Below are 25,776 nucleotides of genomic sequence, written 5' to 3' on the forward strand. Positions count from 1 at the left end.
GTGCGACCAGTCTGTGGAGACCATGGCGCACATTCTGACCGGCTGCTCCTTCTCCAGGACAGTTTGGTTTGAGGTTCTGTCATGGATTCGATCCACCGCTGGGCCTCCTACGGTTGAGGGTGACTTCGCGGAGTGGTGGTCGCTGGTGGTGCGGACCTCCCCACGCCAGTTGCGCAAAGGAACATCGTCACTCATCATGCTCACGGCGTGGTGGATTTGGAAGCACAGGAACGCGGCGGTCTTCGACAACGCGCGTCCCTCGGTGGCCTCCTTATTCAGTGACATCAGGGCCGAGGCGCGACAATGGGCGGACGCGGGCGCCCGTGGGCTTCGCCAACTCCTCCCCTAGATTAGGTCTTTTGGGTTGAGTTGTTTGGTGTGGTGTTGGTCCTTCTTGGGGACATTGTACATACAAACCTTCTTTATCTATCAATGCATCGAAACGCAAGGCTTTTGCGTTTTCGCGAAAAAAGATACTAGTCATCCTAATTATACATCTAATACAATAATCATAAAGCAAAAATTACTCTAAAATAACAATGAAGAATTTACAGTTAATATGCGTGAATTTAAAGTTATAAAATTCTTTCCAATTATTTGATTGTGGTGTTTTACTTTAGAAACGAAGGTCTTGCGTCGCGGAGCCGGGCATGTCGGAGCTTATCTGTTGTCTCCTAGATTATGATACAGACCCTGCGCTCTTACTTATTTCCTCCAACTGAACAGTGCTGTGCTTGTGCAATTCAAATGTCTTCTTTTGAATTTTTATTGCACGAAGACTAATGTTAATTGGCTTCCAATCCTTTAATTATCTTATTATCCATCTAATCAAGATAACTAGCATGTCAATATGCTTAAAAGACCCAGGGTTTTTACCTCAATCTTCTTAATATAGTGATCCAAGCAATTGATAGAGGCTTGAATTTCGTCTTACTCCAACTTCAGCTTCGTCAGCAAGAGACCCCATGCTTCAGATCCAACATCTGTTGTGCTAGCTACTCAGTTGAATACATATATCAACAAGTTCCACGGTATCTGCAAAACGCAGTGCAATGCCAACTTTGCAGAATTGTACAGTTCTCTTCCGAAGCTACGACTGGCGAGGGTGTAGTACAGCCCCTTTTCTTTTTTTCTTCAAGTTGTTCGTAGCTCGGCCTTGTCGACCGTATGAACTGGGACGGCAGGTATGGACTCCCACCACTCCCTCCAGCGCCGGCTGCCCCGCGGGTTCGACACAGCCTTCGCAGCCCTTGTGTTCCCCATGAAGATGGCCACCGTCAGCCCAATCAGGACGTACTTGAATGGCACCACGGCCAGCGCCACCGCCAGCCCGGTCAGCATCCATATCACCGTCTCCGTGTGCTGCGAAACAGAGCGCATAAGTGTCCAGAAACAACTGTGTAAGACAGTAACCCAGCAGGCAAGTGACACTGCACAGAATGATCAGTGAGATGAGCTGATGATACCTTCGGTGACCTGGCCAGGACGATGGACCATAGCCTGAGGATCACGATGTTCGCACTCTTGACGTACTCATGCACCTTCTTCATGTTGTGCTGCGCTTCCACTATGCTTTCCATTGTTGTCTTGTCTGATGAAGTGTCGATGATCACCTCTGAGCATATCTCACCAATTTTTCGCTGCCTGGCCCAGAACATCGCACTTACTGCTAGTATCAGGGCTGCCGCCAACGCATAACCGACCCACTCGCTGCATTAAAAAGAAAGAAATTTACACACTGAGTAAGAGTTCACTGTTCTCGGCTGAGTGCACTCAAACCAGTAACCAGATGGAGAGATTGCAATTAAATGGTGTCAGATTTAATATAATTATGTGTGCAATCTTACTTGTATATGATCAGCAAAGTTACAGCAAGGACACTTCCCGTGAGGGGCGGATTATCCCACGAGGTCACCTGTTGGATCACTGGACCCAGCTTGCTGATTGGGCTTACCAATCCCTGGGTACACATAATACATGTGTTCAGTAGCATGAAGAAGTCAGGGAACAACGGCGCTGACATTTAAATATATAGAATAGGAGATCAAATGCCTTTTTACCATACCACTAATACAAGAAGGCTATCAGTGAGACCTTCTTCCTTCATCCCTTCAATGGGAGCATTAGCAACCGTAACTTCCCTGGCCTCATCTCTTACTTGATCAATAGTGTTCCCAAGAGAGGTCAAAGGTTGTTCATGGCTACTTGAGTCCCTGTCGTGCTCTTTAGCCATCTCCGCAAATAAGGCGATTGGATCCGACTTATTCAAACTCTTGAACACATAAGATGCACTGAATGGAGTTATGGTCGATGTCTCTTTCAGATTGTTCGCAAGTTGCTCGAGCACAAAGTCACCTTTTGGAAGATCGTCATATAGTGAGAATATTAGGAAGCTAGAAGGTGGTGGTGGTGACATCCTTAGCATCTCCCTTGCAGCTTGGAGCCTTATTACTCCCAATATGACTCTTGAGTGTACCTCCCATTTCTGAATGGGGGATTCTATATTGTACGTGGATATGAAACGGTGAAGAAATATCACTTCTTTTATCATGGTAAGCCACAAATCTCGCCGTATTGAGCTGGTCATCTCCGGAAACTCCAGCAGCAGAGGTTCTGGTCTGCACAGATGAATTAACGCTTACTGCCCAACCCAACAAATATTGGCTATTGCTTGTTTCCGCAATAATAGTAAAAATGTACACTTTAAGATCTCTAAGTTGGCACCAAAAAAGATAAGCTAAGATAGAACTTACAGTGATGTGAATTCGATGGCTTTGTCAAACAATGGTGCACCAAAAGGACCTGTCGAGGCTGTTGTAACTTGTTGATCCATTCCGGTGTCTGAAAGTTCAACCTTGAAAGCAGGTCCATAAGATAATTTGCCGGAAGCCTCAAAGTACAACGCCTTGTTGGTCAGAGTCAGCCTACCTATATAGTCCATAAGAAATTAACAACATAACTGTTCATATTTCATATGTACAAAGACAAGATTACAAAGAAAACAGACTGCATGATGAACAAGCTGATCAGATAGATTACCAGGCCAACTGGTTGTTCCAATGTGCCGAACCACCCTTTGTGTTCCTGCTGTCCCTTCCATGTCCAAAATGAATTCGTCTTCAGCAAATTCAACTTCTGTTGGAGTTGGCAAGTTCTGCAAGGACTTGAAGGACCTACGGGAATCACAATAATAATCCGTTTTGAGTACAGTGACATCCAACTGTGAACTTACTTTTGCAGGATCCGACTAAAGTTTATTGTAAAAGAAACAACAAAAAAGGTGCACAAGTAGTGTCTGAAACAGTGTTTCTCATGAGTATTTTGTAACTGAGCTCTGACGTACTTATCCATTTCCTTGAGGAATTTGTCATAAGCAGGATAGTGGAGCCTTTTAGCTGTCGTAGCGGTGAGGGCTTCAAAAGTGAATCGGGCGTTGACAACGTCACAAGCCAAAGGGAATACAGATCCAAACCACACGTATGCATCTTCTCCAACAGTCGGTTCTTCATTCACCTACGGGGTTGTTAATTCAATGAATAAAATTAGCCCATGGTATACGGATACTCAGTCATACTCATGTCTTTGACACACTTACAAGAAGTGGCATCATATCCGAATAGAACAGTGACGTGTCATCACCCATCACAGCTTCATTTGCTACAAGGGGTTCCTTCCTGTCTTCTCTTTCTTTCGAGATGCTCTCCTGCAATATTTAGCGCATCGACTCAGTTCAGAAACGAAACATTATTATCGCCTGTCGTGTACATGTCTATAATCACCAACCATGGTAGTTTGTTGATCTGAAGGAGTGGGTGTCTCCCAAGCTAGCATCATATCAAACGTGAACCTACTAAACGATCCCTCGTGGATTGTGTCTCCAAGATGAGGGGATGTTAGCGACTGCAGTGCCTGAAGGCTGCAATACTCAACTAGTCTTCTTGAATAGTTATCCAGTGCAGTAGTCTTCAGTCCCAATTCGAAGTCCGCGACTAGATCATCGACGCTTTTGTGCAAGGTCCTGTATGACATGGACATGTTGGTTACTCAACCTAGATCAGTTACAACCATTGTGTAGGAAAATAAAGAAAAAAAATTCTACAAAAATTGGAGCAAATCTTTAATCTCTGTTTAAGACACAGCTACAGGCTAGTATTTCCTTACCACCAGGTCCGAATTATATCAACATGATGGACGAAGCATGTAGTGATACTATATATGGACTCGCTACTGGCTACACAGCAAACTGAATTTATCATCGTCTATGCTCCCAGATAATTCCCACTGAACAACCTAAACACTTTTCTTCAATACTACTTTTAAGAAAAGAAAAAGGTGAATAAATTCCCCAAACTAAATTGCAAAAACCATAACAAAATCACACCATAATAACGTGCTAGCATATACGGAGTCCAGTACAATATGGCCAATTTCGAGTTCTTTCTAAGTGACCGAAATGGTATATCGAGCGCCACGTTTCATCCGGCCGAGAATGGTGCACTCATCTATCCTAGGGCCTCTCGCACCAACGCAGAATTTCTTCCACAAATCGACGGAGAAATCAAAAGAACGGATCGAGAAGAGAGCGATTGCGAGCTGATGCGATTAATTAAGGAAGAATGGAGATAATCTACGAGGAGGAAGGGGGCGGCGCACGCACCGGGAGCACTGATGCAGCACGTGGTTGGCGATGGAGGAGAGGTGCTTCCGGTTGGTTCCCGCCTCCGGTGCGGCCTTCCCTCGACCGCCGCCGCCGTCCCCCGCCTCCGGCGCCGCCATCATTCCCCGGTCGCTAATCACATCCGTATCCATGGCTAAATCACTGGATTAGTTCGTCTGCGTGCGCAAATGTGGCTGTGTGAGAGCGGTCCGCGCGTGCGTGTGGCTATAGGGTGGCGTGCATGCGCACATGCAGCTCGCCACCGCGGCGCGCTCCGCTTCCACGCGTCGCCCGCTCCCGCCGCCGACGTCTCCTCCCTCCCGTTTTTCCCTTCGCGTAGGCTCGGCTCCCATGCCTGATCAGATCGTCACTCCCACCGGCTAGATTCCAGAATCTGACTGACATTAATTTGCGGCCACTAGACGGGCCTCCACTCTTTGGGGGCCTTGCGAGATTGGTCACCCGTGGGCGGATGCCAAGGCCTTCAAAGGGATAGGGGCTCCTAGGGCCTCTTTGTTTGGGCTGGCTGTGGCTATGGTTGTGGCGTGCATTGAGAGAAGTCAGCGCAGGAAAAGCTACTGTTTTAAGTTTTACTCTTTGGCTATCTGGCTGGCTGTTTGGCTGTGAACTTGTGAATTGTCTGGAATAACCTCAAAGTTAGTTTGTCGATTACGTTGAATAAATAACATATAAACAATCTAGTCGCCACCGCAGTCGAAGCGGGTGGGTACGACGTCATCGCCATCGCCGCCCGCGCCTCCACGAGTGTCGCCCTAGCCTCGGCGAGCTCGGCCCTAGCATCGGCGATTTCCGTCCTGGCCGCGGCGAGGCGCTCACGCCCTGATCCCAGCTAAGGTTGTGATGGGCCATGGATGGACGCTAGGGTTTAGCTTGAGGTGTGCCCGTCACCCCCGCCGGTGTCCACAATATATAGCCACGGCGGGACTTTAACCGCCATTAGTGACCTTGACGTTGTCTTCGCAAAAAAAAAGTCCGCACCACTGGAGATACACCCGATGCAAACGGTCGTCCTAGGCCGCATAGCGTCCGTGGGCCGACGCAAACGGACACAATCGAACATTTTGGATGTCCAAAATGCGTCGGCCCGTTGGAGATGCCCTAAGACTGGACGTCAGGGCGAGCTTTTGGCTCAACGAAGCTGAGCTCGACTCGTAGTAGATATGGACCAAAAAAAATATAACAACCGCAATTTTTTGGTACAGCTGCAAATAATGTAGTCAGTCACTAATGCCCAAGACATATCGAACCAAGCCAATCATCGTTGTGAATTAACAATGAATGAATGGTGCATATGCCATCTCTTTTTACCAGCCTCAAATAGAAGTTTATTGGACGGAGACAAGGTGCATGTGCAGTCTTCTTTTGCTAATTTGAAACAGTACGTACGGTTCAGGCAGAAACGATAAAGAATGAAATCTGGATCCAATCACGTACGAACGGACTGGTCCAATCTCTACTGGTCACGTACAAACTGCTGGATTGGAGCTGCGGTGGCAGATTTTTTGTAAATAAGTGAAACAGCTGGGACAATGCCTTACAACGATTCGGTGCAAAGAAACAAAAGCCCGGGAAGCACCCTCCGGAGGTGCTTTTTCCTCTACACGGGAGCAGCACCTGCTTCGGTCGAAGCCTACCGCACAGCCGGACTGTTTGTTTCATTTGTCCAGCTTTTTTCAGTGGAAAGCATCTAAAAGCCCAAACAAAGAGGCCCCTAGTTGAGCCTATGCTTCTAGAGATTTTTACATAGGGCCCATCTCGAAATTTGTATGTTTAGTATAGTTAAAAGTAGATTAATTCAGCGAAAAGTATACAAGGACAGGTTTCAAAGATTTCTAGTTTAAAGAAAAGAAATGCCACTTTTTTTTTACATTTCAGTGATATTTTGCATGGCCAACTCTATAAATATGAGCCCAGCGGTGCAACACAATATATGGCGCTAAGATGGATCATGTGGCAACAAAGTTTGTCCCTACATTTGTGGCAACAATGTATTGATACTGTACATTTAATTACTTCGTATCAGTAACATGGACAGTGTAGTGTATACGATGTATTTGCCTCCCTTGAAAAACGAAGTACTCTAGTTCACTTGGCTTCCAAGGAAACCCTCCCATGCATCTATCTCGAGGTGCAAGAAGAACCCGTGGGTAGCACGAGCTAGCCTGCAGGAACAAGCACAATCTTGTCTACCGTCGGGTCGTCTGCTCAGAGGGTGCTTCGTAGGGTTTTCTGGTATTGCACCGTTGGGCTTCATGTTTTGGGGATGGATCCATACCCAACTCTATTAGCATTAGTTGTTGGACCGGTGCTACAGCCCGGGTAGCAACGACCACAGCTCCACTCCTCATGCAGATGATTTATCTGGGCTTGACATCGACAAGACAAATGAGGTGAAATTGAGAGGATGTCTAGAAAGGCAAGACCGCAAGAGATATGCAACTCGATACACAAAAAACCATTACACAAATGCAACAAAGAAAGGAGGTTGATCGGTTATTCGACAGTAGCTGCTTAGTTAGCTTGTTGCAACTTGTAGCTTAGGCTTGCAAAGAGGGAAATTATGTATTCACTCCTATGGATTGCACAAGGATATAATAAAATAATACTTCTTAGACTTTTCTTCATCAATAAATGTAAAGCGTGTCAACAAAACGGAGTCGATCATTTCTTGATTGCTATCACGAGCGAAATACAATACAAGTACTAAAATCCACGAGATCATGGAGACACATTATACATAAGCTTGTCCACATCTTTGACTAAACTTCACATCGATATTTTAGTGGTGTGAATCAGCATAGGCAGACCCTCCGCCTTCACCGATGTCACTCCCACCATTTTGGTTATTGGCTTGGCCACCGCCATTGGCGCTAGCATATGAGCTCGTAAAATGTGGAGAAGATTCGACTGAGAGGGCATGGGCAGAGCCAGCTCCACTACTACTACCATCACCACTCCGCCCATCATGACCTCCGGCCTGTCCTCCACCACCGCTGCCACCGTTATCACATGCGCTAGAAAAACCGGCAGAGCCGCTAGAAAAGGCACTAGCACGTTGTCTTGTTGCATTGCTATGGCTACAGCCGGAGACAGATCCAGAACCACTTCCAGATCCATCATGTTCTTCACCACCTCCACCCCCACCCTCTCCTCCCGCGGTCACTTGGGTACCATCATCATCGCCCGACCCCGGAGCCGCTCCCGGACCCTGAGCCGCCATTGCTCACAAATCTGCCACCTTGTCCTCCACCCTCTCCACTTACTTGAGAATTAGAGATTCTAGCCACCCTTACGAGTTACGGCATTGGCTAATCCAATGCTTAAGAGGAGAATGAAGAAGAGAGGTATCACCTTAGTGCCATCCATCGTAAGCTAAGCTTGCTATAGTGTAAGGTGAGAGATGAGTGCTAAGCTAAGACTAGTCGGTTCTTATAGTGGTCGAGGACATGCAGTGGTACTATGCTGTTGTCTGGTGGATGTGCGTGGAGTAGGACACTTCGGTAGGAGAGAACCGGTGGATATGTGTGGACTTAAGAAAAACTAGTGGAGTGGAGCTTGCTTGACGATCAACTTTACAAATCATGCAAGTTAACTAAGGAGGGATTCCTGAGGGCACATGAAAAAAAGGTTAACTAATGGGTGGATCTATATCCCAACCACTGGCCACTAGTCACTTCTATTTATCTCAGGGTTTTAGAGCATCTCTAGTAGAGTCCGAAAAAGTGCAAACCGAAAAAGTGGTTTTCAGGTCTTCCGAAAACGTAAGTTCGTTCGATTTTGGTAGTGGCGCGGATTAGAAACCGTAAAAATGAAACTGAAAAGCGGAAATCTAAATGGCGTGGGTAAATTAGGCGATGATCATAGTTCGACATGAAATTGATGCTCCGATTGAGCATCAAAACATACATTGTTCGACAAATGAAAGCTACATTACTGGTACACCGGCGAGCGCTACTTAGCCAATGCCGCCAATATAGTGACCAACGCGCGCGGCGATGCCAGTGGTGGCGCAGCGTGTCGGCGGCAGAGGGCACCGACGCTGTCGTGGATGATCTTCACGCGTCGTCGGCGTCAAGCTCGACTATTTCGAGCTTGACGCGGCGGACGCGGGCCTCCCGGCGGGCCGCCTCGTATTCATGGACCTGGCGGACGGCTTCCGCCTCCTCCCGGCGGAAGCGCGCGCGAGCCTCCGTCGCGCTGATGGCCTTGGTCTGCGCGAGGACGGCCTCCTCCTCGTCGCTGCCGTGGACATAGTCCCCGGCGGAGATGGTGGGCGATCGCACGGGGATGAGGTCCTCGTCGTTGCTGCTGTTCGCGACGGGGAGCCGCGGTGCGCGGCTTGACTGGCCGGACGAGGAGCCCTCACCGGCGTTGCCGTACCTGGCGAGCTTCCCTGGGGGCATGAGCCCCCAAGTCGTTCACCGGCGGGCGCTGCTCTTGCGCGCGCCCTCCGGCCGGTTCCATTAATTTGCGCCGCTCCGCGTCGGTGTGGAAGACGGGTGGACGCGGCGGCGAGTCGCTGCCGCCCAATCCTGCGCCACAGCCTTCGGAGCCGCCACGGGACGCCATCGCACACCGGCGGGCGCTGGATCGCTGCCTGGGGCTCGCTGGATTGCTCGCCGGAAATGGTGCTTGGCGGCGGCGGAGGGAGATGAACGGCGGAGGGGAGTAGGGTTTGCGAACCGAACTCCCCTCCGCGAACCCTTTTAATACGGGGCATGCGGGGAGTTTCTTGGGCCCCTGAACTTCTTTTACGGGCCGGCCCATCTTTTCGGGCTTCGTTCTGCCACACATTCAGCCCGAATCCATAAATCCGCCGAAAAAGTTCAGTTTCGACGGGATTTACGGGCTATGTTAGAGATGCTTTTATTGCAGGCACTCTACAATTTCAATGTATTTATGGTTGTCCAGAGTCCGGTCGTCTGTCTTTTCTTGTCCTTTCCAGGGATGCAATATTAATACAAACATATTTACTCCAGTAGAGGTGTGCATGGTCGAGTACACGCGTATGGATCAAGTTGTGCATGCATGTCAATTTGTCATGATCCTCAATGCATATTTCGATAAGCGTGAAGTAAACGACGACCCAGATTAACAACTCTTGAGCGCTCAGATCGTGAATTGGCCAGGATTAACAACTCTTGGGACTTGAGATCGAGCGGAGTTTACGGTTATCAGGTTATGTGTAGTGTTGACATTGCAAAGGCCCTGACGAAGCATGCCGACATATGCACGTACTTATTAAGGAGTAAGTACTGCACATAAAATAAAATGCCACGTTTGGTACTGTAGAAACCATAGACATGTTAGAATACGTATGCGTATAGGTTGTAAGACTTTGTAATTGTATCCAAATATGTATCCAATATATAATAAAAAGACCTCTACCTATCAAGGCACGACAGGACGACCAAACTAATGCGTTACGAGTTTCCATGTTACTAGAGCCTCCGATCCCAACCTAGGGTTTCGATCGCCCAACTCGCTTCCGCACCCGCCACCAGCGCCGCGTCTCCTCCGGCGTCCATCATGATGTCTTCCTCCGGGTCATCCACGCCGGTGACCTCATCTGCCTCTTCACCGGTTGTTGTCTCGTCGGAATCACCCCCCGCTCTCCATTGTGGCCTTGTCCACTCCTTGTCTAGGCGCTGTTCTGCCGACCTCCGCACCGGGCGTGGGAACCGTTCCGCTGTTCTCCATTCTGCAATAAGGAGCCATGCAGCCGTTCTTTGCGAACGGCCTAGGCGCTGTGTCACCGCTTTCCACGACACCAGGCATGGCCTCAGGCGCGCCGTCTCCATCTCTCGGCAGTTTACACTGATGCCATTGCTGCAAGTATGCGGTAGATGGCGCCGTCGGGCTATCCTCCAATGGCTGGCTACCCGCCACAGGCCAACTACCCCTTGGCTCCATGGCTTGGCCCTCACATGGAGCCACCGTCATATAGACATGGTTCGGCGACATCTTCATATGGGAGCTTCTTCCCGACTCAGCTGGGACACTTCCTAGCCCATGGACCGCTACCTATCGTCACCATCGTCTCGTCGATCACCATCCTCCTGACGAGCGAAAACTACTTATTTTGGCGCGCACAAGTTGGTCTACTTCTCCGCAGGCACCTTCTCCTAGGGTATGTTGATGGTACCATTGCCTGCCCTGAGCCCCACATCACTGTTCCTTGCACCGGAGGCATGCATCAGGCGCCGAACCCAGCACATGAGCACTGGACACAACAGGATCAGGCCATTCTCTCGGCGTTTGTTTTCTCGATGACTGAAGGCGTTCTCAACATGATTATGTTTGATGGCACCTATCGCGAAGCCTGGGAGACTTGAGTGGAGATTTTGCCTCCACCTCCATCGACAGGTCCTCCGCGATTCGACAGGAGATGGCTGGACTGAAAAAGGGCACCAAGACCATTAATGTCTATTTTCACCAGATGAAGGCTCTCTCAGATTCTCTCACCGGCATAGGCCAGCCCCTACGTGATGCAGAATTCATCTCATATATACTCGCCGGTCTTGATGAAGAGTATGATGCTCTCTTTGAAGTGGTGACCAATGGCACCACTCCTATGCCTATCTGTTACTTGTTCTCGCAACTTCAGAATACAAAACATTGCAAGTAGGCACAACAACACTCCGGTAGTACCTCGCAATATCCCACCGCGCATATTTTTGCTCCGGCATGCCCTGTCGCCACCTTTGGAGCTACCCGCGGTGGGCCCGGCCTCCAGCGTCATCGCCCTCTTTAGCGCCTAAGACGACGCCTCCATCCACCACACCCAAACCCAACAATTGGCGTGGCCCTGTTGTCTGCTAGCTATGCAGGATACCGCGCCATGCGTCGTCGAAGTGCTACAAGGTTCAACCGTGACTTTCTGGGCCTAGGCAATGATGGGAGTAACACCTAGAAGGAACTTGCTATGGGGATTTCCGCTTCTCATGGCACTCATGGTGCTCCTCAGACCATAGACCCAGCGTGGTATGCGGACTCCGGCGCTACGCACCACATCACCTCATGAGCTCGATAAGCTCACTACTCGTGAGCCCTACCACAACACCGATGAGGTTCACACAGCTAATGGAGCAGGTATGCGAATTCATAATATTGATCATGTTGTTTTACCCACTCCATCAGCTAGATCTCTAGCCCTTAATCGTGTCCTTCATGTTTCTAAAGAAACTTTTAATTTGTTGTCTTGAGTAAACTTTCTCATGATAACAATGTTTTTATTGAACTTCACCCTTATGATCTTTTTTTAAAGGAGAGCATCCATCCTTAGAGATTGTTGCAGTGGAGGTCTCTACGAGATTAAAGCTCCTGCCATCAAGCAATCCCTTTCAGTACGAGCATCTTTTGAGTGCATGGTTGTTGCCTGGTTGGAGAGCTACTCCCCTGGTTCCAAATTAGTTAACACAGTTTCACAAAAAAAAATTGGTTGCCACAGTTGTGATCATATTTGAACTATGTAGGTATCTAAATAAGTAATCGCATGCGGATTGCTTAGGCCATGTCAGAGATAGCCTGTCAGCGACAATGGCTTTTATACTAGCGGCTATCATTTTGTATGAACTATGATTATGCTATGGCTAGTTTGTATGAATTTTGATTATGCTTTCTATTTGTATGAACTATGATTGTGCTATCGTTTTGTACGATTTTATTGTTGTTATTAATAGGAATTAGTCAACACTAGTAGTTGTTTCTTTAATTTGTAAAATTGCGTTAGTGCCCTTAAACTGAACTTCCATGGCGCTAGAGTTTCCATGACTAGTGGTGTGGCCACTTCACAAGTATGTATGTTACTAGGGCACCGACACACCACTAGTACCACTTATCAGTGGCGCCATATTAGTGGCATGCCGAAAGCACACCGCTAAAGCTAGTTTTGACATGCCACTAGTAGGCATATGTCTACCAATGCATTGGATACAGAGTAGAGGATCTTTTCGCTACGCCACCTCAAGAGCAGTAAGGGAAACCCTAAGCCTGCTAGTTTATTGAATCATATAGCGATAGTGCCATGGCATCTTTGTTTTTTAGGAGGCACTTCCTGGATTGCTCGTGGAGTCTCAAGATGGGGAAAATGTTAAGATTAAGAACCTCTCATGTTTTACTATTTTTGTTACCCTTTGTTAGGCCCGGGCATTTCTAAAACATTGGCCCTTAGTATGTTGATTTTTCTTCACACTGCATATTTTTTCTTCACGGTGCATATGGCATAGTTATCTTCTGAAACATCTCAGAGCCATCACTGAAAAAGTCAGGCAGCTCCGAACTTTTTCTGCACGCTAAGTAGTGACTACATTACATGCATGAATTTAAATCTCCGATATATATACCCTTCTTCCAGGACAGACGATAACATTTTTTTATCACATATTCAAAATGTACAAGATAAACTGTTTTTTCTTGGTCGCAGCCTTGCAGGGCAAGACCTAATGCTCCCATTCCACTTCCGCCTAAGGACATTTACCTTATTATTAAATATGATGGATCTACGCATAAGCCAAACGGAAAATGTTGACCTAGTTATTACTTACCACCACCTCGAGTCCTAGGCATTAGAATTTATAGTCAATGAACCATCTGTAGGATGTGGCCAAGTGGGGCGCGATTTATGTAAGGAATAAGGATCATCCAAATCTACTCTCTCCATTTGTTATTATAAAACATAGATATGTACCGAAATGAGTACACACATACACACTAAAACATGTCTAGATGCATATATTTAAAAAAACCTAAAAATATCTTATAATAGCAAACGGAGGTAGCAGCAACCAAATTTGTGATAGACACTCCAGATATGGCACACTCAAATGTAAGTAACCAAAACAGTGTGGTACTATGTTGATTTCTTGATAGATAAAGAAGTATAGATGAAGGAAAATAAGTGCTTAAAGTTTCATGGTATATCGGCGTACCCTCCGCCACCACCCTCGCCTCCGCCACTTCCACCATTTTGACCACCCCCATTGCCAACACCGTTACCACCGGCTCTTACATCCTTCCATTGGGACCCTCCCTCATATGTTCTAGAGAAGGCATTACCATTGCCACGGCCAAATCCAGCTCCTTGACCATATGATCCGTCAGAACCACCCGCTTGACCTCCTCCTCCCCCGCTCCCATGGCCACCCCCGCTTGTGGGTCCATCGGTACCAATGGAAATGGAATCGTAAGCCTCAGCAAAACCCGAGGCCGAGCCAGATCCACTACCATATCCGGACCCACCTTGTTGGCTACCTGCACTACCGTCGCCTCCGCCTACGGCATTTGCGTGGGAACCAGTAGAATCGGTATTGCCGGCTCCGGCGCCGCCGCCAGACCCTGAGCCGGCACCGTTCACCGTCGCGCCACCCTCACCCCCTCCTTGGCCAGCTCCGGAAGCTGTAAGGAGTCTTGGCACCCTTGCAGCGTTGGCTAATCCTATGCTTAGGAGGAGAATGAACGCAAGAGCTACATGTTTGGTGCCTGCCATTCTGAGTTTACTGAAAGTGTATGTGGACGGGATCGATGAATGCTAAGTGCAAGGAGATGCACTGGTATTTATAGTACAGGTGCCTCGTTATGGTGGTGTAGCCGGCGATTTCAATATGCAAGGAAATCAAGCTAGTGGACACACTTTAGAGAAAATAAACTACTCCGTAACGACTTAGATCAAATCACAGCGGTAAAGACTTTAAGGTTGCCTACGATTACATGTAATCCATGTCATGTGCTACAAGGTTGGCTACGATTAGCAATCCATGTCATGTGCGCGCGTCAGAGCTTGCTCGGATGACATGGATGTTCGATCCAGATCAGGCCAGAAGAGATCACGATCGAGATGGTAAGTAATTCTCGTATGGAAATAGCAGCAACTAATTTATTGAGAAGGAGGACGTAAATCTGCCACTATGATGTATATACTGCGAATCCATGGTCGACGACAGAAAAACGACGACTTCGAAGGAGGAAGTTAACTCCGCAGGGACCGACAGACGCTAGATCACACTGAGTAGTTGAAATTGCAGAGGCGACGACGTCGAAGTTCGCAACTATATTTGTTTGAGAAATGGCCTCCGTCTTGATCCAGTGTACCGTGTGTACATACTCTCGTTCAGTCGTTCTGTAGAGCAGTCGCCACTAGCCAGTGACTGACGGATCTGTGAATTTGTACCAGACTACATCCGGAAAAGCGGTCAAAGGACATTGTCGTTGCCTAATCGACGGTACCCCGGAGGAGGGATCACTAGTGGAGAAGAGGCCTTTGGTCCCAAGCAAATGTCCCAGTGCTGAACCAAACCGGGTCCAATGGGGGCATTGGTCCCGGTTCGTTTCTGCCAGTGACGACTTCACTGGCGCTTATCCTGTAGTGGTTTTTGGACCCGGTTTGTATTACAAACCGGGACTAAAGGGTCCACCGCAGGCGCCGCAGGCAGTGTCAGTCGTGGGGAACCCTTTAGTCCCGGTTTGTAATACAAACCGGGTCCAAAGGCCCCGCCTCTGGCTATATAACCTTGCCCCTGCCCAAGTGTGAGCCACACTTGGCCATTTTTTCACTATCTTCACAAGAGGGGTGTATTGCTTTCATCTCTTCTTCACATGTACAAGAGGTGTTCGATGAAATGTTTAAGAGGATTTGCCACTTGAGTTTACACAAATCAAGCCACACTTAACTTGCTTTTTTCTTCTTCATCGAGGTTAACAACTTTATCCTTTTCATCTGCAATTGATAAAATGCATGTGTATATATACATCGTGATGTTCTGTAATGGTTTTGATCAGCTTAATTATATCATGCAGATGAATCGGCAATGGATGTACATTGACCGACGGTTTGACGAGTTCACTGCGGGCCTGGATAATTTTATGGCCGTGGCGGAGGCAAACAAACATGGTGGCTTCATGTATTGTCCATGTGTGGACTGCAAGAATACCGTAAATTACGCTCACTCGAGTCTCATTCACAGCCACCTTCTGCGATCCGGTTTCATGCCCAGTTACTATTGTTGGACCAAGCACGGAGAAAGAGGGGTTATGATGGAAGACAATGACGAAGAGGAAGACGATGATGACGGTTATCCCAATTTCCCTGAGTACGATGATACTGCAGAAGGCAATGAAGACAATGAAGTAGAAGATCAAGATGCACCAGATGAGCCTGCTGATGATGATCTTGGCCGGGCCATTGCTGATGCAAGGAGAGAATGTGAAACTGAAAAAGAAAGGTTGGCCTTCGACAAGATGATAGAAGATCATAACAAATTGTTATACCCAACTTGCGAAGATGGCCATAAAAAGCTAGGCAGCACACTGGAATTGTTGCAATGGAAGGCAGAGAACGGTGTCACTGACTCAGGATTTGGAAAGTTGCTGACAATAATTAAAAGGAAGCTTCCAAGGGGTAACGAATTGCCCGCCAAGCACGTATTTAAGCGAAGAAGATTGTCTGCCCTCTAGGATTAGATGTGCAAAAGATACATACATGCATTAATGACTGCATCCTCTACCGCGATGAGTACGAGAATTTGGATGCATGTCCGGTGTGCACTGCATTGCGGTATAAGATCAGACGAGATGATCCTGGTGATGTTGAGGGCGAGCGCCCCAGGAAGAGGGTTCCTGCCAAGGTTATGTGGTATGCTCCTATAATACCACGGCTGAAACGCTTGTTCAGAAATAAAGAGCATGCTAGGTTGTTGCGATGGCACAAAGAAGACCGTAAGAAAGACGTGATGTTGAGGCACCCTGCTGATGGCTCCCAATGGAGAAAAATCGATAGAGAGTTCCCAAACTTTGCACAGGATGCAAGGAACTTACGGTTTGGTCTAAGTACAGATGGCATGAATCCTTTTGGAGAGCAGAGCTGCAGCCATAGCACCTGGCCTGTGACTCTTTGTATATATAACCTTCCTCCGGTTGTGCATGAAGCGGAAGTTCATTATGATGCCAGTGCTCATACAAGGCCCGAAGCAACCCGGGAACGACATTGATGTGTACTTGAAGCCATTAGTCCAAGAACTTCTACAGCTGTGGTCCCTAGCAGGTGTACGTGTGTGGGACGAGCACAAGCAGGAGGAATTTGACCTAAGAGCGATGCTTTTCGTAACCATCAATGACTGGCCTGCTCTTGGTAACATTTCAGGACAGTCAAACAAGGGATACAATGCATGCACACACTGTTTACATGAGCTCGAAGGTGATTATTTGGAAAAAGGTCAGAAGGTCGTGTACCTGGGGCATCGTCGATTTCTTAGGATTACCCATCCCGTAAGAAAGAAAGGCAAGCATTACAACGGTGAGGCTGATCACCGGAGGAAGCCTCCCCATCGTGATGGTGTTGATATATTTGGTATGGTCAAGGATCTAGATGTAATATTTGGAAAGGGTCCTGGCGGACGGTCTGTTCCGAATGACGATGCCGGACACGCGCCCATGTGGAAGAAGAAATCTATATTTTGGGATCTACCCTATTGGGAAGTCTTAGAGGTCCGCTCTTCAATCGATGTGATGCACGTGACGAAGAATCTTTGCGTGAACCTCGCTAGGCTTTCTGGGTGTGTACAGGAAGACAAAAGATACACCAGAAGCACGGGAGGACCAGCAACGTTGGAAAGACCCCAAAAAGCTGCATGAGAGAGTTAAAGGACGTCATTTATCCAGCTACGCTCTTACAAAAGCAGAGAAGGAAATATTTTTTGAATGTCTTAGCAAGATTCAAGGTCCCGTCTGGCTTCTCCTCCAATATAAAGGGAATAATAAATATGGAGAAGAAAACATTCCAGAACCTGAAGTCTCATGACTATCACGTGATAATGACACAGTTGCTTCCGATTGCATTGAGAGGGCTTCTACCGGAAAATGTTCGACTGCCCATTGTGAAGCTATGTGCATTCCTCAATGCAATTTCTCAGAAGGTAATAAATCCAGAAATTCTACCGAGGTTGCAGAATGATGTGGTCCAATGTCTCGTTAGTTTTGAGCTGGTGTTCCCACCATCCTTCTTCAATATTATGACACATCTCCTCGTTCACCTGGTCGATGAGATTTCCATTCTCGGTCCTGTGTTTCTACACAATATGTTCCCCTTCGAGAGGTTCATGGGAGTCTTGAAGAAATATGTTCATAACCGTGCTAGGCCAGAAGGAAGCATCTCCAAGGGCTATGGAACAGAGGAGGTCATTGAATTCTCGTGTTGACTTTATTCCTGACCTTAAGCCGATTGGTGTTCCTGAATCACGGCATGAAGGGAGACTAAGTGGAAAAGGCACGCTAGGAAGGAAATCAATGATATGTAGGGACGGGATTTCTTTGACTCAAGCACACTACACAGTTCTACAAAGTTCCACCTTGGTGGCTCCGTATATCGGTGACCACAAGAACTTTCTACGCTCCCAGAACCCGGGGCAGTCGAACGATTGGATTAGACGTGAACACATGTCGACTTTCGGCGGTTGGTTGCAAAAACATCTCCTGAATAACAAAGATATTGAAGATCAGTTGTACTTGCTGGCCCAGACACCATCTTTGACTGTAGTGACTTTCCAAGGGTACGAGATAAATGGGAATACATTTTACACGATCGCCCAAGATAAAAAGAGCACCAACCAAAACAGTGGTGTCCGGTTTGATGCAATAATGAATGAAGGCCCAAATGACACATATTATGGTTACATAGAGGATATATGGGAACTTGACTATGGACCTTCTTTTAAGGTCCCTTTGTTTAGGTGCAAATGGGTCAACAAAATAGGAGGCGGGGTTCAGGTAGACAAGTTGTATGGAATGGCAACAAAGTGGGATCTCAACAATCTTGGGTATAGAGACGAACCATTCGTCCTAGCCAAGGATGTGGCCCAGGTTTTCTATGTGAAGGATATGTCTACCAAACCAAGAAAAAGGAAACATAAGGAAACAAATACATCAAACGATGAGCCAAAGCGCCACATAGTTCTTTCTGGAAAAAGAAACATCGTGGGAGTGGAGGACAAGACAGGCATGTCAGAAGATTATAATCAGTTTGATGAAATTCCACCCTTCAGAGTGAACATTGATCCAAGCATCAAGTTAAATGATGAAGATGCTCCATGGTTACGGCCGAAGAAGATTAATTAAATGATGAAGATGCTCCATCATCAAGTTAATTGAAGAATGTTCATGGCACAAATGAGTATCTCAACATGGCAATCAATTTCCCATTTATTTTTGTGTAATCATGTAACTGTATGTAAGATATTAAAAGTGGAGATGCGCCACGGGAGATTTCCCAACCCTTTCCCCAACACTGTTAGATGAGATGTAGTCGTTCAGGGGCTTGCAGGTAAAAATTCCAAGGCGCAGATTCAGAAGATGACGTAGGGCGTGTGCACCAACGACATCTTCGAGAAACTGCGCCACGGGAGATTTCCCAACCCTTTCCCCAACACTGTTAGATGAGATGTAGTCGTTTAGGGGCTTGCAGGGAAAAATTCCAAGGCGTAGTTTCTGAAGATGCCGTAGGGCGTGTGCACCAATGACATCTTCGAGAAACTGCGCCACGGGAGATTTCCCAACCCTTTCCCCAACACTGTTAGATGAGATGTAGTCGTTTAGGGGCTTGCAGGGAAAAATTCCGAGGTGCAGCTTCCGAAGATGTCGTAGGGCGTGTGCACCAACGACATCTTCGAGAAGCTGCGCCACGGGAGATTTCCCAACCCTTCCCTTCATCCATGGGAATGAAACTCTGCTTGGCTTGTTGATCTGCTTGGCAAGGCGTATCGATGCTCCTTTTATAGGCACGGCACCTCTTCTACTTTGTCTTGTTCCTTCGACAGGGCGTCGTGCGCTACATGCTTTATCTCATCGAGCAGTGCGTCCACCCATGCGTTCTTATCCTGCCGACATCTTTAGTCCCGGTTGTACCCACCAGCCGGGACTAAAGGTTACCCACACGTCCTTATCCCACCGACAGTTTTGTTAGATGACACAAAAAAGGATCTTTAGTCCCGGTTGTACCCACCAGCCGGGACTAAAGGTTACCCACACGTCCTTATCCCACCGACAGTTTTTGGCGCCACTGCGTTCCCGCCTATTTTTCTTCCCGCGCTTTCCACTGCTTCCCGCCTCCGTCCTCCCCCCATTTTTTCACTATATATATGTTGGCTTGGCCTCCATTTACATATCACATCTAGACTCATATCTGCAAACCTCATCACCAGGTCACATGGCTTCCATCGTATCTCTAACCCTCCGGGAGGCGGAGGCGCTTTGCGCGTCGAACTACCCCTGCCCGCCGGGCTACCGCGTCCCTACCGGCTGGTTGCCGAGCTGCCGGAGGGGTACCGGTCCCTCCTGTCCCTCTAGGTGTGGCGCGCGAGATGGCCATCACGAACCACTACTACTTCGAGCTCACGCCAGAGCAGCGGAGGAATCCCCAGTGGCATCCCGACTACAGCCCGACTTGGGAAAGCTTCTTCATCAATCGGCGTGAGAGGGCGCTCGCCAGGCACGAGGAGGGTGGCCCGCCTCCTTCGAACTTCAACGAGGCCGGCCGTCGGCTGTGGTGGCGCGACCGGACTCTCCAGGGCGTCATGGCCCACCGTGGCCCCCGCCTGCGCTACCCTCAGTCCCAGCCCACGCGTGCTCTCCCGCCGAGGTTTGACTACCGCGACCCCGATGCCAGCGACGATGATGACGGCGACTACGACGACTACAGTGGCGAGTACTATAGGGCTAGGCACGAGTATGACCGAATGACTCGAAGTCCGAATCTGGCCATGTATCTTAATTAATTTTCAGTTGAGCTAGGCACGAGTACTATAGGGCTAGGCACGAGTACTATCTGGCCATGTATCTTAATTAATTTTCAGTTGAGTTCTGTACTTTAATTCCACATGTAATCTGGCGGGAAACTTTTCTCATCATCAGCGTCTGCCACAACGACTTTATTGAAAATACAATAAAATAGATAAACAACTAGTCTAGTCGATCTACTCGTCGTCGGAGGTTGTCTCGGTCCAAATGTCGTCCCACCGAGGGTCGTTGTCGGCCCAAGTTGTATTCGGGTTATCGAGCTCGAACACGGCGACGGCCCGACGGTGGCGCCTGTTGGACCTGCGTTGTGCCCGGAGGTCAGCGAAGAACGCGGCGGTGTTGCCGACGTCGTTGGGGAACTGCGCCCTCCACTGGCGCATCAACTCCTCGTCGTGCTCGGCGATTGCGATCCGGCGCTGCACCCGGCGGTGGCGGCGACGGTCCTCGCCGTCGACGAGGCACGGCGTCGGCGCGAGGAACTCCGCCTCCTCTAGCGATTCGACGCCGGGGAAGTTCATGTCGCACCGTGGCCGCCGAATCGCGCCATGCGGCCGCGTCGTAAGCGCGCACCGCCAGCTCCGGGGTGTTGTACGTGCCGAGGGTGAGCCGGAAGCCACCGGCGCGCATCTCGGCGTAGAACCTACCGTTCGGACGCGCTCGGACGCCACGGAAGCCGGACGAGCCGCGACGGCGCGGCGGCATCCCGGCGACGAATGAACGGAGGCGACGGCGACGTGTGGTTCCGCGCGCACGCGGCGCTTTATAGCACAGCGACGCGGCAAGTTTGGCGACAGTGTGGCGCGGGAAGCGGCGGGGTGTGGCACGTGGAAGCGGCGGCGACAGGTGGCGCGGGGAAGCGGCGGGGCGTGGCACGTGGAAGCGGGATCTACACGTCGCACGGCGGTGGCGGCGGGGCGAGGCACGTGGAAGCGGCGGCGACACGTGGCACGGGGAAGGGACACGTGTGGCGGTGGCGGTGGTGGCCAGTACATGGCGGTGGCGGTGGTGGGCAGTACACGGCGGTGGCCCGTACATGGCGGTGACGGTGGTGGCCAGGCGGTGGCGGTGGCGACGGTGGCCAGGACACGGCGGTGGCGACGGTGGCCGCATACGGCGGTGGCGACGGTGGCCTGTACATGCATGGCGGTGGCGGCGGTGGACACGTGTGGCAGTGCGGTGGCTTTTTTTTTCATTTGAAATAAGGCGGGAATGAAACTTTTTTAAAAAGTGGTTTTGGACCCGGTTTGTATTACAAACCGGGACTAAAGGCCTTTTTGCGTGCGCAGCGAAAAACGCAGCAAAAAATGGTTTTAGTCCCGGTTTGTATTACAAACCGGGTCCAAGGGGTTTTTGGTCCCGGTTTGTAACACGAACCGGGACCAAAGGGGGGCAGTATAAAAGAAAACACTTCGTCTCCGCGGAGATCAATCCCGCGGAGACGGCGCTTGTGCCGCCAGCCGCCGAAATCGCGCCGGCCGCCGTCATTATCGCCGCCGCTCCCGCGCGTCATCGCCACCGCCGCCACCCGCGCCGTCCGCCGCTTCTCCTTCTTCTCCCGCACGCGCGCAAGACGCGTTGCGCGCGCGTCGTCGCCGCGGCGCTTTCGATCCGGCTGGCCGCCGCCACCGCCGCCTCCGCCTCCTCACCGTCGACCTCCGCCTCCGCCGCCGCCACCGCGCGCGCAGGTATGGCGCCTCCCTCCTCTCCCTCCTCTCCTCTCCTCGGCCGACCGAGCGGCGCTTACGGCCATGCATATAGTTTCAATTTTTTTGTTTTTATATATGTTAGATTAATTAGTTTAGTTACAAAATAGATGATTTGTAAATTAGTACATAATTTGATTTAAATTAGTTACAAAAATAGTTAGTAAATTAGTTACAAAAATAGTTAGTAAATTAGTTACAAAAATAGTTAGTAAATTAGTTAGAATTGAAATAGTTAGTTTGATTTAAATTAGTACATAGTTTGAATTAGTTTAGTTACAAAAATAGTTAGTAAATTAGTTAGAAATAGTTAGTTTGATTTAAATTAGTGTAGTTATTAGTTACAAAAAAAATTAACAAAATTGATTCATTTATGTCGGCGCCGCCCCCCGCGCGCGCCGACGACTTAGACCGTGGCGGTGCCGAGTCCGTAGCGGTGCCGCCGCGACATAGACTTAGGGTCGCGAAATAGAGAAAGAGCGAGCGAGGAGGAGCGCCGAGTCCGTGGCGGTGCCGGTACTGCCGGCGCCCCTGCTGACGCCCCCAAAACAGGGTCATTCAATTCCCGCTACCGCTCCCGCTGTCGTTCCCGACCCCCGATCCGGATCGATCGATCCGGGGTCGTGGAACGCGGCGTTAGTACAAAAGTAGTGAAGTTTTTTATTTAGCACAATATCATGTTTTTTATTTATATTAGTACATATATGATTTGTTTTCGTAGCTACGATGCCGCGACAGCCGCCGCGCCGTGGTCTGACTCTTCTAGAGGAGATGGAGCAGATGGGGGAGGTCCGGGACTGGGCTCCGCCGGGGTGGCACTGGGAGGTATTAGCTTCCGGGTCGCGCACCTTGGTGCGGAATCCGGGTCCCGTTGTCGACCCGGATATTCTTTGGTGGAGGTCTTATGGGCCACGGTCGTTTCAGAGGGAGCCGGCCCCGCCGGAGGAGGTAGCTCAGCGCATTGAAGCGGAGGACCAGCACGTTCGCCGTTACATGTACGCGTTAGACAACATGTATAGGACCAGATGGAGCGTTATGCGGGGATCTCATGTTAGCTATGCTCCCGTTGTTGTTCCGTGGCTTTGGGCGTACACCATGCGGCTCAGACCCGGTCGGCGCCCTCTAGGACCCGGTCTGCGCGGTTGAGTGGTTGTAGTAGTGATTGATATGTATTAGAGTTAAATAAACATGAAACCGATCTATGTATGCATGTAATCATAGATTCTGCTTTCAGCACTATATTATCGATCCTTAGTTAAGAACTACATATGTAACTCCATTTTCAGTTTTCTGCATTATCCTTAATTTGATCATATGATGGTTCCTATGTATAGCTTGCAGGTCGTTGTAGAAAGCATGGACAGAGATGAAATTCAAGAAAATTTCATGGAGGAACTCATAGCAAACGGTACTCTGGATGATCGCGACGACGACGTTATTCCAGATGATGGCGGTGACGATGTCACCGCAACTTATTTGAATGACTCCGGTGAGGGAGCGGAGAATATTGAGGAAGAAGATCCTAGTGGCGCCGGTGAGGAACAAGATCATCATAATGGCTCCCGAACTGTAGTTATCACCGAGGTATATAAATTAATTAAGCCGCTGTTGATCGACTAGATGCATTAACTAATTAAATTGTACTGACTATGAACTATTTCTTTTTTAGCCCTCCGGATCGAGCACTTCTTCTGTAAAGTCGAGGGAGCGAGGCCCGGCCAAAAAGTTGGATGACGGTGTGATGTCTACGGGAGCTTCTATTCTTGTAGACAGTGTTGGGCCTCCAAGAGCAGAGGTTTGTAGAACAGCAGCAAGTTTCCCTTAAGTGGATCACCCAAGGTTTATCGATCTCAGGGAGGAAGAGGTCAAAGATATCCCTCTCAAGCAACCCTGCAACCACAAAGCAAGAAGTCTCTTGTGTCCCCAACACACCTAATACAATAGGTGCACTAGTTCGGCGAAGAGATAGTGAGATACAAGTAATATGGATGAGTGTGAGTGGTAATAGCAATCTGAATGAAATATGGCAGCGAGCAAACATTCAACAAAACAGTAGACAAACGGAGATTCGATGCTTGGAAGCAAGGCCCAGGGATCCTGCTTTCACTAGTGGACACTCTCAACAATGATCACATAATAGGACTACTCTACACCCTCTTGTTGGATGATGAACATCATTGTGTAGGGTTACACGAACCCTCAATGCCGGAGTTAACAAGCTCCACAATATTCAATGTTCATATTTAAATAACCTTAGAGTGCAAGATAGATCAACACAACCAAACCAAGTACTAACATAGCATGCACACCGTAACCTTCACACTATGAAAGGAGGAATAGATCGCATCAATACCATCATAGTAATAGTTAACTTCATAATCTACAAGAGATCACAATCATAGCATAAACCAAGTACTTCATGATGCACACACTGCCAACATTACATCATGGAGGAGGAGTAAACTACTTTAATAACATCACTAGAGTAGCACATAGACAATATTCAACTTGATCACAAAGAGAGAGAGATGAACCACATAGCTACAGCGGAGCCCTCAACCCCGGGGGTGAATTACTCCCTCCTCATCATGGAAGCAGCGATGGCGGTGAAGATGGCGGTGGAGACGGCGGTGGAGATGGCTCCGGGGGCAATTCCCCGTCCCGGCAGGGTGCCGGAACAACGACTTCTGTCCCCCGAATTGGACTTTCGCGATGGCGGCGGCTCTGGATGGTTTTCTCTATTTCCGTCGAACTGGTCGATGTTTTTAGGTCAGGGACGAATATATAGGCGGAGAGGCGGCGCAAGGAGGCGGCTGGGGCCCCCACACCATAGGCTGGCGCGCCAGGGGGCCACCCGCGCCGCCTTATGGTGTGGGCCCCCCGCTGCCCACCTCCGACTCTCCTTCGGTGTTCCGGAAGCTTCCGGGAATTCTAAGACTTTCGGTGTTGATTTCGTCCGATTCAAAATATTTCCTTACTAGGATTTCGAAACCAAAACAGCAAGAAAACAAAGAATCGGCCTTTCGGCATCTCGTCAATAGGTTAGTTCCGGAAAACGCATAAATATGACATAAAGTGTGAACAAAACATGTTGGTATTGTCATAAAACAAGCATGGAACATCAGAAATTATAGATACGTTGGAGACGTATCAGCATCCCCAAGCTTAGTTCCTACTCGTCCTCGAGTAGGTAAACGATAAAAGATAATTTCTGAGGTGACATATTACCAACATAATCATACCATTGTAAAGCATATGAGATGAATGCAGCGATTCGAAACAATGTAAATGTAATGAGTAAACAATTGAATCATATAGCAAAGACTTTTCATGAATAGTACTTTCAAGACAAGCATCAATAAGTCTTGCATAAGAGTTACTCATAAAGCAATAAATTCTTAGTAAAGGTATTGAAGCAACACAATGGAAGATTAAGTTTCAGATGTTGCTTTCAACTTGTAACATGTATATCTCATGGATAATTGTCAATGCAAAGCAACATAACAAATGCAATATGCAAATATGTAGGAATCAATGCACAGTTCACACAAGTGTTTGCTTCTTGAGATGGAGAGAAATAGGTGAACTGACTCAACAATGAAAGTAAAAGAA

The 25,776-nt window shown here is 48.6% G+C and overlaps 2 protein-coding genes across 2 annotated transcripts; both read right to left on the minus strand.

Annotated features, from left to right (window-relative positions):
- Nucleotides 1–1,127: 1,127 nt before the first annotated feature.
- LOC127296784 (uncharacterized) lies at nt 1,128–4,878 on the minus strand. Its single transcript, XM_051327002.2, has 10 exons — nt 4,658–4,878; nt 3,784–4,018; nt 3,596–3,703; nt 3,344–3,513; nt 3,040–3,173; nt 2,754–2,928; nt 2,066–2,618; nt 1,848–1,960; nt 1,467–1,710; nt 1,128–1,362 (listed from the first exon to the last, which is right to left on the minus strand). The coding sequence occupies exons 1-10, from the start codon at nt 4,807–4,809 to the stop codon at nt 1,135–1,137; spliced, it is 2,112 nt and encodes a 703-aa protein (XP_051182962.1). The 5' UTR covers nt 4,810–4,878; the 3' UTR covers nt 1,128–1,134.
- An 8,463-nt stretch (nt 4,879–13,341) lies between these two features.
- Nucleotides 13,342–14,190, minus strand: LOC127349174 (uncharacterized). The gene has a single exon (XM_051374951.2). The coding sequence runs from the start codon at nt 14,163–14,165 to the stop codon at nt 13,590–13,592; it is 576 nt and encodes a 191-aa protein (XP_051230911.1). The 5' UTR covers nt 14,166–14,190; the 3' UTR covers nt 13,342–13,589.
- Nucleotides 14,191–25,776: the final 11,586 nt, after the last annotated feature.

This window comes from Lolium perenne, chromosome 4 (assembly GCF_019359855.2).
Source record: "Lolium perenne isolate Kyuss_39 chromosome 4, Kyuss_2.0, whole genome shotgun sequence".
In the NCBI taxonomy this organism is placed as follows: Eukaryota; Viridiplantae; Streptophyta; class Magnoliopsida; order Poales; family Poaceae; genus Lolium; species Lolium perenne.